The 14538-nt window shown below is 43.2% G+C and overlaps 1 protein-coding gene across 9 annotated transcripts in view; it reads right to left on the bottom strand.

Annotated features, from left to right (window-relative positions):
- Positions 1 to 14538, bottom strand: part of ephb2b (eph receptor B2b) — a 171504-nt gene that overhangs the window by 15939 nt on the left and 141027 nt on the right. For 5 of the 9 annotated variants that reach the window (XM_045705124.1, XM_014166655.2, XM_014166649.2 and 2 more), the window contains exons 6-9: positions 3580 to 3704; positions 2380 to 2542; positions 1289 to 1397; positions 944 to 1011 (exon numbers count right to left, since the gene is read on the bottom strand). In XM_045705124.1, the coding sequence (XP_045561080.1) occupies positions 944 to 1011; positions 1289 to 1397; positions 2380 to 2542; positions 3580 to 3704 (465 nt within the window). The remainder of the gene's footprint in view (positions 1 to 943; positions 1012 to 1288; positions 1398 to 2379; positions 2543 to 3579; positions 3705 to 14538) is intronic. The other 4 variants (XM_045705126.1, XM_045705123.1, XM_045705125.1 and 1 more) reach the window with 1 other exon arrangement.

Raw genomic sequence — 14538 nt, 5'->3', positions numbered from 1 at the left:
CACCAGAGCATGGCAGAGACCACCTGACACTGGGGAGGACAGCCAGAAAAACTGTGACCATCAGTGTGGGGATGAAGACACACACAGGGGAGTGGAACGGTATTATTAGCTGTGAAATGCCCTCAGCCTCTCTGGCAATAATCCCCACGGAATTACACCCTGGAAGAAACAAGTTCTGTAAATACAGCATTTACTGCAATCTGATTTTATTGATTACACATGGGAAAGCTGTCTATATTGATAAGCCTGGAAAGCGGAAGAGCTAAATAGAAAAATATATAAATAAATCAAACTGAAATAAGCTCAGCGAGGAAATATATCAGACCCTTTCTTTTTTAGCTAACCGACGGAGGGAAAAATGATAAGCCATAAGCTCCCAGAGAGAGCCAAACTAGTTTAAATTGCGGCTCCTGAGCTCCAACTTGAAGATTAATTTCTGTTTCATGGAACTCTGGGCCAACATGGAAAACAAAATAATGAATAAAGGCCATTTCTTCACAATCTCCTTAGAATTGTTCAGCAATGGCAAAAGTTGTGCGTGGTATTAGCATGTTAATGGACTTTAACAAGCTATGAGAAGACTAAATGCTATTTCTACAACAATGGAATTAGTTGACTATGAAATGAGACCATACAGCCAACACACACTTGTACACAAGCTATGTTGGGATAAATCCTAGCATGAAGACGGTTGAAGAAAACAAGAGACAAGATTACCAATGGAGAGGTGAGAAGAAGCACAAGGTTGGGAGGTAGCCAAGGACACTAGAGTGCCAGGTGGTAGCCATGGAGACAGGTGTGTGAGGCAGCAGAGGGTTGAACGTTAGCCATGGAGATGACTTTGTGAGCCGGTAGCCATGGAGACAGGTGTGTGTGTGTGTTAGCAAGAGTGTGGGGGAGGTGCAAACAGTCACAGAGTGAGAGCGAGGGCTGGATTACTCACTGTGGCCGCTGGTGTAGTGCTGCAGCTTGTCTGTGTACTCCGAGTCTGCTCTCTCAAAGCCACGCCTCCTGGGAGAAAGACAAAGAGCTATAGCGCTGGCCCAGAGAGGGGGTGTGGTCTATGCACCAGGCCTACCCGCTCCACAGCTAGCTAATGATCACTAAACACAACCAGCCTATAAACTATAAACCCCACCTTAACAAGCTACAGCACCCATTAAAGTACACTAACGAAGTCGGGGAGAAACAAAAAACACTAAAGCGAACGTGTCTAATCTGGCTGGCTTGTTTGACTGTTTTGTGATATGCGGCATTGGTTGGCTGGACTGATGCATGAATGACTCACCGGTTGCAGACGATGACGATGACAACCACTGCGATGAGGAAGACCAGACCTGCAGCTGCAGAGCCGATGATAAGAGGCAGCTTCTCCTGAATGCTGGTGTTGTACTCCTCTGTGATTAGACAAACACACACAAACACACCATCACACACTGAAACATATGGGCCGGTATCTGAGCAAATGCATATGGAGCAAACAGTGGGTGACAGACAGACAGACAGACAGACGGTTGGAGAGACCAATGGGCATCTTGGTTGGCAGCACAAGACCTCTCTCCGAAGCCCACTGAGCGGGCTCAAATGCCATCGATATGGCCGCCCGCTCGTCTGGAACTGAGAGAGCGTGTTTGGGAGAGACCCAGCTCCCTTCCCTCCAGAGCGTTGCCAAACACAGGGAATACAGCATGGCAGTAGGCACATAATCTCACAACACCACCTCATGTCCTGACTGCTCTGTCTGGGGTGGAGACTGGGGAGTGCTGTGTCATGGGTTGTGTCACAGGGTGGTACTGTATGCATCAAACTGTAATGCTGGGTTCTCTTTTGTCTGGCAGCGTGCTGGCTGCTTGCCGTGGAGGAGAAGAGAGCAAAGGAGAGATCAGGCTAATGATGGCCCTCGGCACTGCAGGTAATGAGATGTTTAGAGAACACCCAGGTCGCTGTGCTAACATCAGATGAGCTGCTTAGGAGCCAGGGGAGAAGCTAATCTGCCAAGCACTGTCCTTCTATACAGATTAGACACTAACCTGATGTATGGTTAGGCCACGCTTAATCAAGTACAGTCAACTACAAAAATATCTACATTCATGCATTACCCATCTTATTCAATGGCAGAAAATAACTTCCCTGTGAGTTCTGCTGAGAAGATAATGAATGAAATCCACATAAATAAAACAATGGGTGTACACATTGTTGGAGAGTTGTCTTGTAGAATGCATCTCAGACCATTTCCCCATCAACATCCTTGTGTCTGTTGGGTCATTAGGTCTATGTTGTAATGGTCCAGGTTGGGTTGATGGGCCATGCATGGGATGTGATAACTCTGCATCTCTCTATGCTCTATCTGAGCTGAGGGAATGTTAGCTGCACCCTCACCCTCAGTCATGGTTTGGAAGTAGAGCTTGCCGCTGTAGCGGCCAAATCCAGCCACGGTCCGGGCGCGAACCAGGAACACATAGATTGCGCCTGGTTTGAGACCGCGGATGACCACTGTGTTGGTCTGGCTCTTTATGATGGTTGAGTTGTACTCTGTCTGGTCCTGAGAGAGTAGGAAAGAAAGAGGGAGGAATACAAATCAGTGCCATCCACAGAATAATTACCATAAGCATGCAATAATTTAGTGCCTTAGAAAAATAGGCTGATGAGCAAAGTAACTAAGATAGAGACTCAAATGTTTCTAACACTGATGTATCTATTTGATCAAGCAGAACGAACAGAGAATGAAAAGCAACAGCCGGAGGCAGAAAGGATGGCAGTTTCAGGTCAGCTAGAATTAGTTTGTTTGAGCTGTGAGTTCTGATGATCAGTGCAACTTTTCGTTGCCACACCGGTTCATTCTCTCCACAAAGCTGACAGGTCTGTCTGGAAGAGGAGACTAAAACTGTGCCGGCTGCTGCCTTAGACCAATCACTCAGCAGCATGATTACAGTTGTGAGTTCTAAGCCACGGCAGGGGCCGGAACAATTGTTTTGACAGCTCTCCTCAGCAGTGTCTGAGAAAATAATTAGACTAAAAAGTGGAGCAGCATGGTGCGCAGTCACAGAGGAGTCCTCAATGAACGTTGTGTGTGTGTGTGTGTTCTGGTCTGCTTGTATCTAAGTGTGTGAGCATGTGTTTGCGTGTGGTAGTATTTGTGACCGACCGACCGCCTTGACAGACAGACTCCTGTCTGTCAAATTTATTGTGAGGAAGTATGCTGTCTGTTGAATACTATTTTTATGGCAGTCAACGCTCCATTGTTTCAACCGCAAATCTCTCTGGAGGGCTGAGAGCGGTTTCCTTTCCCATTGACTGACCGTGATTATAATTGAAAGGGATCAAGCAGAAGTTGTACGCGGGATTCAGAAGCTATGTCTGCCTGCCTCAGTGAACACACTGTACACCAACAGGCAAAGATGTTCTGAATTTCAATTTGATAAAAAAATGAGGGCTCGTTTTGCAGTCAGTGGATACCTTACTTGGCCCTGCTGAGCTGAAGGACGGGCAGACTCAATTATATCTTCATGTGTGTCTGTGTACATGGAGCTGAGATAGAGCAGGCTGATTGTTAATGGGCAGTGTGCAGTGGGTACCTACCTTCTCGTAGTACTGCAGTTCATAGTCCAGAATGACTCCATTGGGCTGGGCTGGTTGAGACCAGGACAGAGTGATGCTGTCCACGGTACGACTGATCTGGTGCATGATGGACACTGTCGACGGAGCTGCAGAGAGAGTAATAGATAGAACGGGAGAGATATACAGACACAGAGGGAAAGAAGGAAAGTGCATAACAAAAAAAATGTAGCATCACAACATTCAGTCACAACGATTAGCTCTGAATCATAGATCTGAATCATATAATTAGTTCAGAATCATAGATCTGAATCATATAATTAGTTCAGAATCATAGAGCTGAATCATATAATTAGTTCAGAATCATTGATCTGAATCATATAATTAGTTCAGAATCATAGATCTGAATCATATAATTAGTTCAGAATCATAGATCTGAATCCTAAAATCTCATCAAACAGATATCAAACAGATGCCTACTTCACTGAACTATGTAACGCCATAGTAATAGTGATATGTTGATAGTTGGTCTCATCGTGACCAGACATGCACTGCATGTAGACAGGTCACAACATACATTATTTGAGGGGACTTTCCAGCACTGACTCAGTACTATTTCCATGATTAATCCGTGCTTCCCACACTGTCAGGGTGTGAGCGCAGTGTCTGTCCATCTGGCTGGCTAGCAATCATTCCCCTGGCCGCATCCTCCTAGCAAGACAAATTGCGGAGCAAGCCCATTTTGTAAGGCACATAAAACCAGAGAAAATCACCAGAACCACAAGTATGCCATACACAATCGTCATTTAGTTTTTTTCAACCTTCTATTTGTGTAATTGCAGTCTATGTTTACGCATATTTCTTGTGGATGACAACTTAATACACACTAGTAAACGGTTTGAAAGTGCAAGGACAAGAGTCATGGTCATGGTGGAAAGATATAGAGAATTATAGCATTTATTTTAATCACATAATATGTGGTAATCACTGTGTAGGAATAAGCCAGATCCTTTCAGCAGTAGTTGAGCCGTAAAGGACTGTTGAGTGGGTAGGGTTGTTGGCTGCCTTTATTCTAACAAAACCAAAGGACAAAACTTACAACTTTCTTTTTGGTAAGGCTAAAGGGTCAGGGGGCATTCTATCCACGCTCCCTCATACAGCCATTAACATTAGTGCAGGGTGCCGTGGGTCACAGTGAAGATAATGCAGAAGGTTAAAGTGCTGTCTGGGGCTGGGAGGGCAGGATTTATGGGTCCTGGGCCTCAGCTGCACACACGGCCTTCAGCCAGCAACACAGTGGCTCCCCAGAGCTCCAGCCATAAAGACAGAGGCCGCCCCAGCAGCACGCGCTCTCCATGGAAAATCCCCTGACTGGAAAACCCTCCCATCCTCCCTCACTCGGCCCCACCTGCCATTATCTCGGAATCTAGGGGAGTGTGTGTAGTTAATATCTCATATATAAATCTCAGTGTTCATTTATTTTGTTGTAGTTCATGTAACAAAATGCTGCTAATTGCTGATGCTATCCACCACGCCATAAAAGCGCATTTCAGATGGGGTTTTGATTAAAATGCACATGTTCAGTACTGTAGTGTAAAGCCCATAACAGATCCCAGTGACCAGTGTGCTGTAAGACATGATGATGGAGAGGGCATTTTATGGCCTATTCATTCTCACCAGTGTGTCAGCCTTGCTTCACATGCCCTCTGACCCCAACAGAAGCCTCCATACAAGGACACTAATCATGAGATACTGTCTAAACAGGGATGTCCCCATATGCCATCAGCCTTAAACATAAAGCGTGTACAGATAATTAATTGTCAGCCTGCAGTTTCATCTCCTGCAGCACTTGCACAAAGATAGCCTGCGATTCTGCCATGAGCATACATCATCCTCTTCAGAGAGACCCAGAGGAGACTGGAATACCAACAGGCATCTCTTCAATCTCACTGTCCATTGACTTTGTTTGCAGTCACAAGACAGCTTAATAAGACAAATAATCACAATACCGGGAACTCAGGAATATTACAGATGTACATATATTCAGGACTGCATGCCACTTGCTTTTTTGTCCATAGCATTTCCAGTAGACAAGCAGTGTAGCCATCTCTGGCAACCTAATCCCAGGCAGGGCAAACAGACAAAGGCAGAGTACGTCTTCATGTACAGAGGATGGACACATGCTAACTTAAAAGCTGTCCAAGAAGGACACTGTGATTTCCTCCACTGGAAGGACGTCTTCCGGACTGCAGCATGACAGAGGAAATATCTGTATCTCACCAAACACAACTATTGAGGAAGAACTAAACAGGACAACAGAGACTAAAGAAGACGCAAGACATATTGTTACTGGTGATACGGGGAAAATGTGTGTGGCGTGTCGACTGTACTGCAATAATGGTATAATTTTCCACTTGATACGCCAAAGCACAGAGAGGGCTAACAGCAGAGTTTCTGCCATGAGGAGGGTGATAATCACCAGCTAGTAAAATATATAGTAAAATAGTCATGGTGGAGCATTCCAAATAATTGCTACTTGAAACGGTACAGCGATGAGGACTATTTATCTAGAATTCTAGGTGTTTAACTTTTTCCTGGCAAGCCTTGTGAGCTGACACACTAGAACGATCATCCAGCACAAAAGAGGGTTCAGAGGGAGCGTGAGTCTGTGAACAAACTCATCAGGAACAGATAACGTTTGCATTATTTTATCTCAACTACATCCAGGCCCAGAGTTTCTGAATAACATCCCAACATTTTGGAAGGTAAACCAACAATACTGTGTTTTCTGTAGATGGGAGGGTTGTGGAGGGTATAGAAGAGAGGGTTTACATGAGAGACCTAAGGCGACGCATGCGGAACGAGAGAGCTCGGTTTGTTGTTTTTGTAAAGTTTTGACAGTGTTTCCTCGCAAAGTTTGGTTAATATACTTTTTTTGTATCCCGCGATGCGGTTAGCCTCAGTTGCAGTGAACGCTACCGTCTGTCCAGACCAAAAACTCTGAAGTTGTTTGGTGTAGCTAGCTACTAGACTAGCAGGTAGCTATCAAGCTAGCAGGGTATTCCAAGAATAGCTTGAATACATCCAGCGATGCTGTTAGCCCTTGTGGCTGGGAAGTGTCCCAGGTGTGTGGTTATATTCCCTGCTGCCTGTTGCTGTTTCGCTGCGACCTGGCTGGAACTGCGTGGTATATCTAAGAACATCAGTCGACGCTGTCACCATGCGTCGACTAATGTCGACGCAGAGGACAGTGTTTCTCTAGCACAGGTGAAAGATGTGCTAGAGAACCACCCGCCAAGCCCTCTTTTACGCTACTGCTACTCTCTGTTTATCATATATGCATAGTCACTTTAACCATATCTACATGTACATACTAGCTCAATCAGCCCGACTAACCGGTGCCTGTATGTAGCCTCGCTACTGTTATAGCCTCGCTACTGTATATAGCCTCGCTACTGTTATTTTTCACTGTCTTTTTACTGTTGTTTTTATTTCTTTACTTACCTATTGTTCACCTAATACATTTTTTGCACTGTTGGTTAGAGCCTGTAAGTAAGCATTTCACTGTAAGGTCTACACTTCTTGTTTTCGGCGCACGTGACAAATAAACTTTGATTTGATTTGACCAACAACAAAAAATTCTACAAGGAGCTGTTTCAATAGCAGGAGAATAGCTTCAAGAGCTTTGTCTAAATATTGGTGGATACAACAAACACAAGAATGGATGATCTGACCAGAAAAGTGCAAATGGTTGCATTTCTAACCCAGGGAGAGCTTGAAGTGATGAAGCAGGACTGCAGCAAGATGGACATTAACTGTACGACCAAGAGAAACGACATCAGCACTGTCTATAAATCTATGTTAACAATTATAGGGAAACAAGATTATCTAGAAGGACAATCAAGGTGAATTAACATTGTTCTGGATGGAATCCCAGTGTCTCCACATGAGACCTGGACTGATTCTGAGGAGAAATTGAGGAAAATGATAACTGAAAAGCTGATGATGGATCACAGGGAGATTGAGCTGGAGCACACCAAGAGGACTGGAAAAAACCTAAGCTTGGCTCGCAGTCGGTGTTCCAATTCATCCCAAAGGTGTTTGATTGGGGTGGAGGTCAGGGCTCTGTGCAGGCCAGTCGGGTTCTTGCACACCGATCTCGACAAACCATTTCTGTATGGACATCGCTTTGTGTATGGGGGCATTGTCATGCTGAAAAGGGCCTCCCCAAACTGTTGCACAGAATCATCTAGAATGTCATTGAATGCTATAGCGTTAAGATGTCCCTTTACTGGAACTAAGGGGCTTAGCCTGAACCATGAAAAACAGCCCCAGACCATTACTCCTCCTCCACCAAACTTTACAGTTTGCACTATGCATTTGAGCAGGTAGCGTTCTCCTGGCATCCGCCAAACCCAGAATCGTCCGTCGGACTGCCAGATGGTAAAGCGTGATTCATCACTTCAGAGAACGCGTTTCCACAGCTCCCGAGTCCAATGTCGGCGAGCTTTACACCACTCCAGCCGACGCTTGATATTGCGCATGGTCATGGAAACCCATTTCATACATTTGTATATATAGTGTTTTTTTGTTTGGACAAATTAACAACAGACTACTATCATGTTTATAGGAAAGGGCACTCAACATGTAGGCCTACTGCACTGACACAAATGACTGATGATTGGCTGAAAGAAATTGATAATAAGAAGATTTTGGGAGCTGTATTTTTAGACTTCAGTGCAGCCTTTGATAGTACTGACCATAACATGTCATTGGAAAAATGTATGTGTTATGGCTTTCCATCCTCTGTCATATCATTGGTTGAGAGCTGAGCTATCTATCCAATAGAACGCAGAGGGTTTCATTAATGGAAGCTTCTCCAATGTAAAACATATAAAGTGTAGTATTCCGGAAGGCAGCTAGCGGTCTTGGCCCTTTACTATTCTCTATTTTTACTGATGATCTACCAACAGCATTAAAAGCATCAAAGCCTGTGTCCATGTAGGCTGATGACTCAACCACATCTAGTGAAATCACTGCAACCCTAAACAAAGAGTTGCAGTCTGTTTTGGAATGGGTGGCTAGTAATAAACTAGTCCTGTACCCATCTAAAACTAAAAGCACTGTATTTGGTACAAATATTTCCCTATGATCTCAGTTCTAGACCTCTCAATCTGGTAATGAATGACGTGACGGTTAAGCAAGTTGAGGGGACTAAACTTCTTGATGTCACCTTAAGACTGTAAATTGTCAAAGTCAAGGCATATTGATGAAATTGTTGTAAAGATGGGGAGAAGTCTATCGGTGATAAAGAGATTCTCAGCACTGTTAACACCACAGTTGACCAAACAAGTCCTGCAGGCTTCAGTTGTATCTACGTAAATACTGACTTGCCTGGTGATATTGTCAAGTGCTGTCAAGAAGGACCTAGAAAACCTGCAGCTGGCCCAGAACAGTGCAGCACGTCTTGCCCTTCAATGTACACAGAGGACTTATGTCAACCGTATGCATGTCAGTCTCTTTTGGTTCAAAGTAGAGGAGAGACATACTAGAAGCATTGTATTTGTGTCTGTCTGGTCTGACAGACATACTTACCCCACCATACATGCCACCAGGGCACAGTCCACAAATCCAGAATGAATTCAAGGCAACACACAATAGAGCCATGATCACATGGAACTCTCTGCCATCTCAAATGACAAACAGCAAAATTAGCTTTAAAAAAAACCAACGAATAAAACAACACCTCTCCCCTATCTGACCTAAATAACTCTTAGGCACATGGATGTGTACTGATGTGTGGGTAACTGTCAGTAATGAGGGTAACTGGGGCGGCAGGTAGCCTAGTGGTTAGAGCTTTGGACTAGTAACCGAAAGGTTGCAAGATTGAATCCCCGAGCTGACAAGGTAAAAATAAGTCATTCTGCCCCTGAAGGTAGTTAACCCACTGTTCCTAGGCCGTCATTGAAAATATGAATTTGTTCTTAACTGACTTGCCTAGTTAAATAAAGGTTAAATAAATAAATAAAATAAAACTGTCAGTAATGAGGGTAACTTTCAGTATGAACCATTTTTGGCTTTATTGTTCTTATTTTAAATGTGTGTAGTTCAGTCCTTAAGCTGTTCTAGTCTATTCATGTTCTGTATTATGTCACGTTCTATGTTTTGTGTGGACCCCAGGGAGAGTAGCTTCAGCAACAGCTAATGGGGATCCTAATAAAATACTAAATACTAAAGGTAGTGTATTACTGTATGTAGTATTGTCAGTGCTGTTTAATGTGAAAGTGTAGTGAGTTCCTGTAAAGCCCTTGGATCTGATAAAAGACTTTGAGGCTTCAGGCTCTATTCTAGCATGACGCTCCGGCTGGGGCCCAGTAACAAAATATAAAAGGCTCTATTTTGTGCAACATCCCAATAGAAGTTTTACTGTTGTGTTTGAACACCTACTGTAGTAACTTCCATAATTAATCAAAGATGGGCTTTACAGAGTTATTCAATCCATGCCAATGTAATGGGGCATGCTTTTGCAAACACAGAGAATCAATTTCCTCAGGCCACTGATCGATCCCATGTACATCCTCTACCCAGTCTACTCTTTGTTCTATACTCTTCTAGTCTGCTACACTCATTTGGTGGGCTTTACCTTCCTCCCTCCACTGCATGTGTCCCTCCCTCCCTCCACCTCCTCCCTGTCTTCCGCCAAGAATGCTGGTCCCCTTTCAGCTCAGCCTATTGATTCTGTTCCCTTCTGAGCTTGATGGGCATCTTCATTAAACGAGCTGGTGGACTGAGACCAGGCTGGCCTTTGATGGCTGATAGGCATGCAGGATGGGAGAGGCACAGGAGAGGGCCCCGCTGCCCATCACATCTCACCCTGCTTGGGCCTGGACAGGGCCTGGGTCTGGGTGCAGGACCACGTTGGCCAGCTGGAGCTTCTGCCACCACAGAGACAGAGAAGCAGCAGCCATTACAGAGCCATGCTCCGAGGGGTGGGAGGCACAGTCATTATAGTAATCACAGTTGCAGTTTGTGGTTGGGAGAGACAATGCCACTTCAAGTAATTTCCCCTTTCTCCCTTTGTTCCCCTTCCCATCTTTAAAACCATGCACTATTACAATGAAAATCTAGTGAAATGCCAAAGTCTGCTAAAAAAAACAAGGTTGGAGAGACACAACAGTCAACCTTCTATCTTGGTTGTTGAATCTGGGAAAGTGACTTGGATTTAGGACTTCTCTTTGAATATCTGACTTGCCAATATGCAGCATGGTCAATGACCATGTGGCTATGATTTGATTTGAGGTTCTAGTGCAGGGAGAAATGCTATGATTTGGGGGGTAGCGAGAACAGATCAGCCCTCGTAAATCCCTGTCCCCTTTCACAGTAAAACTCTGTTTCCTCCACGGCACCGTCTCTCCCAATGGGCCAGCCAGCTGCGCCTCCACCATGCAGTCAGGCAGCCTCCTAAACAGGCTGCTGGTGCTGCCTGCACTCTCTCTCCCTCCGACTGCTCTCCGTTTACGAGGCATGCTTCGAGAGCTCTTAAAGGGGGAGGCCTGTATTTGCATATACTTTTAGCACGCTGGCAGCCGGCCCTGTTCCCCATCTGCAATGAATTGTGGGTTTTTACGTCTCCAAAGAGTTTCCAATGCAGTAAAGCTACACAAGCAAGATTTCAGTTCATCAAGCTTTAAACCATCTGCGCTGGAAAAGATTGGGGCCTTAATGCACTCGTACACAAAAATCTAATTTTAAAATAGGCACTCCAGGGGCTTAAGAAGTTTCAGATGCTTACAGGGAGGTTAGATCTAATCTAAGCACAGTACGCCACCAAGTAGTTCTGCTCACCCAAGACCTAAAGCAGAGACTGGGAGAGGAGTGAGGGGACAGTGTTAAGGGGCAAGGTGGGAACTCTCTTTGCAGTCACTTGGCAGCCACTGGTAGCAAATACAATATATTTTCTCTGCTGGGCTTGGGCCTGATTGTTTATTCAGTCTGGGCAATAGTTTTAGCAGTACGCTACATGTATGGGCATCAAAGCTCTGACTCACAGGCTCTAGCCTAGCCACAGTTAGTTTATTTGCATTCAGATATTCTGTATCTGGCTTCTGAACCGGCTTCTTCAGGAGACAGCTGAGTGAGCAGGGGTCACTAAATCAGAAGGACCGCAAAAGGGTTCTACTATTACTTTTATTGTACAAGAATCAGTTCTATGAGTTTGAGTTTATTTTGTCAAGTGGATAAGACACTTTTGACCTTAAAAGGGTGTAGGCCTTCAGAAGAGCCTGAGCGGATGCTATAATACAAAACCATTGTCCTGGATAATCTACTGTGTACCGGAGATTGAAAGACTGGATACAGAACATTTGCTGTAGTTACACTGCACATGCATTAACTTTTGTTACCCACTTATACATTTCTTATCTGCATTTACAGATAAGGATTTACTATATGACACACAATGGCCAGGAATTAAAATAGATGATCTCAGCTTGAACTCAATTTACTTAAATCCTCAGAGTGAATCATGGGAAAGACATGTGCATGTAACGCATGATCTTAGAGATTCATGCTTTTGACCTCACCTATGTCACACTGAAAGGGAAGACAATATTTGAAAGGACACCAAGGTTGTTGAGGTAAAGAAAGTGGTCCCTCAGATTCCAAGAAAAAGTATTATAAAGGTTAAAGTTTAAATTAAACAATAGTGACTTTGTTTTGTTCCAGTGTGAATCATTATGTCAATATTGGATTTTCTACACTTTTCTAGGTAGTCATCACGCTTCTGTAAACAAAATAGATAATTGCTTCAACATTTTTTATAGTGGTGTGTCAGAGTCGACACAGACATGCGCCTCTTTGTGTGTATGTCTGTGTCTGTGAAGTGTGTGTATGTATGTGTGTGTGTGTGTGTGTGTGTGTGTGTGTGTGTGTGTGTGTGTGTGTGTGTGTGTGTGTGTGTGTGTGTGTGTGTGTGTGTGTGTGTGTGTGTGTGTGTGTGTGTGTGTGTGTGTGTGTGTGTGTGTGTGTGTGTGTGTGTGAGAGAGTCAGTATGTACCCACATACAGTACCATCTCTCTGCTGTAAATTTGCTTAGAGCAGACACTTAAATCCTCATCCGTTCCGGCACATAAAAACACTCATTCCTGTTAAATGGCTCCAGAAATAGAAGAGAAAGCAATTCCAAATGTAATCAAAGCAGAACAAAAAGACCAGACAGAAACATAACACATAAATATTTCAGAGAGCATCTTTCCCTCCGATATTTCAACAAGCAGGAGATTAATTAGAGACCAGAGGTGGAGAGGGATGGAGGAGGGAGGAGAGGTAAAGATAATACAGTCCCCTTTTTCCTGTCTCCCACTTTGTTCTTACAATGTCTTCAGAAAGTATTCACATTCCTTAACTTTTTCGACATTTTGTTGTGTTACAGCATGAATTTAAAATGTATTACATTTAGAGTTTTTGTCACTGGCCTACACACAAAACACCATAATGTCAAAGTGGAATGATGTTTTAATTTTTTTTTCTAATTAATTAAAAATGAAAAGCTGAAATGTCTTGAGTCAATAAGTATTCAACCCCTTTGTTATGGCAAGCCTAAATCAGTTCAGGAGTAAAAATGTGCTTAATTAATGGCTCCTATAGGAGAAAACATAGAATGGATCAACAACATTGTAGTTACTCCACAATAGTATCCTAATTGACAGAGTGAAAAGAAGGAAGCCTGAACAGAATACAACTACTCCAAAACATGCATCCTGTTTGCAACAAGGCACTAAAGTAATATTGCAAAAAATGTCGCAAAGCAACTAACTTTTTGTCCTGAATACAAAGTGTTATGTTTGAGGCAAATCCAGTACAACACATTACTGAGTACCACTCTTCATATTTTCAAGCATAGTGGTGGCTGCATCATGTTATGGGTACAGTATGCTTGTAATCATTAAGGACTGGACAGTTTTTCAGGATAAAAATAAGTGTAATGGAGCTAAGCACAGGCAAAATCTAGAGGAAAACCTAGTTCAGTTCGCTTTCGAACAAGACACTGGGAGATGAATTCACCTTTCAGCAGGACAATAACTTAAAACACAAGGTCAAATCTACACTGGAGTTGCATACCAAGAGGAAAGTTAATGTTCCCGAGTGGCCGAATTACAGTTTTGATTGAAATCTTCTTGAAAAAAATCTATGGCAACCGTGAAAATTCTTGTCTAGCAATTATCAACAACCAATTTGACAGAGCTTGAAGAATGTTGAAAGAATAATTGGTAAATGTTGCACAATCCATGTGTGGAAAGCTCTTAGAGCTGTGTTTCCAAAACTCGGTCCTCGGGACCCCAAGGGGTGCACGTTTTGGTTTTTGCCCTAACACTACACAGCTGATTCAAATTATCAAAGCCTGATGATTAGTTGATTATTTGAATCAGCTGTGTAGTGCTAGGGCAGAAACCAAAATGTGCACAGTCCCGAGGACTGAGTCTGGGAAACTCAGTCTTAGAGACTTACCCAGAAAGTTTTTTCTACAAATGATTGACTCAGGGGTGTAAATGGGGTGTAATGGGGTGTAAATGAGATATTTATGTATTTTATTTTCAAAGAAAATTCAACAATTTCTAAAACATGTTTTCACATTTTCATTAAGGGGTGTTGTGTGTAGATGGGTGACATTTCATTTTATTTAATCAAGTTAGAATTCAGGCTGGAACACAACAAAATGTGAAATAGGTCAAGGGGTAAGAATACTCTCTGATGGCACTGTAAATGTAAAAACAGAAATACGACTGAAAAAATATACACAATAACATGAAGAAGGGTGTTTGCCAAAGCATTGTAATTTGTATTACAGATATATCATTTGGTCTTTGCATTAATTGATATTTACACCCAACTGTGGTTTTCTTCATTTTAAAATAGAAATGTCCCCTTTCACTCACAAGACACATTACTTATATATGTTTCGTTTAACCAGCAGTGAAAATGTGA

The sequence above is a fragment of the Salmo salar genome, chromosome ssa22 (assembly GCF_905237065.1).
Source record: "Salmo salar chromosome ssa22, Ssal_v3.1, whole genome shotgun sequence".
Classification (NCBI taxonomy): domain Eukaryota; kingdom Metazoa; phylum Chordata; class Actinopteri; order Salmoniformes; family Salmonidae; genus Salmo; species Salmo salar.
Note: the sequence above shows the minus strand (reverse complement) of the source record. Positions and strands in the feature narration are given on the sequence as shown.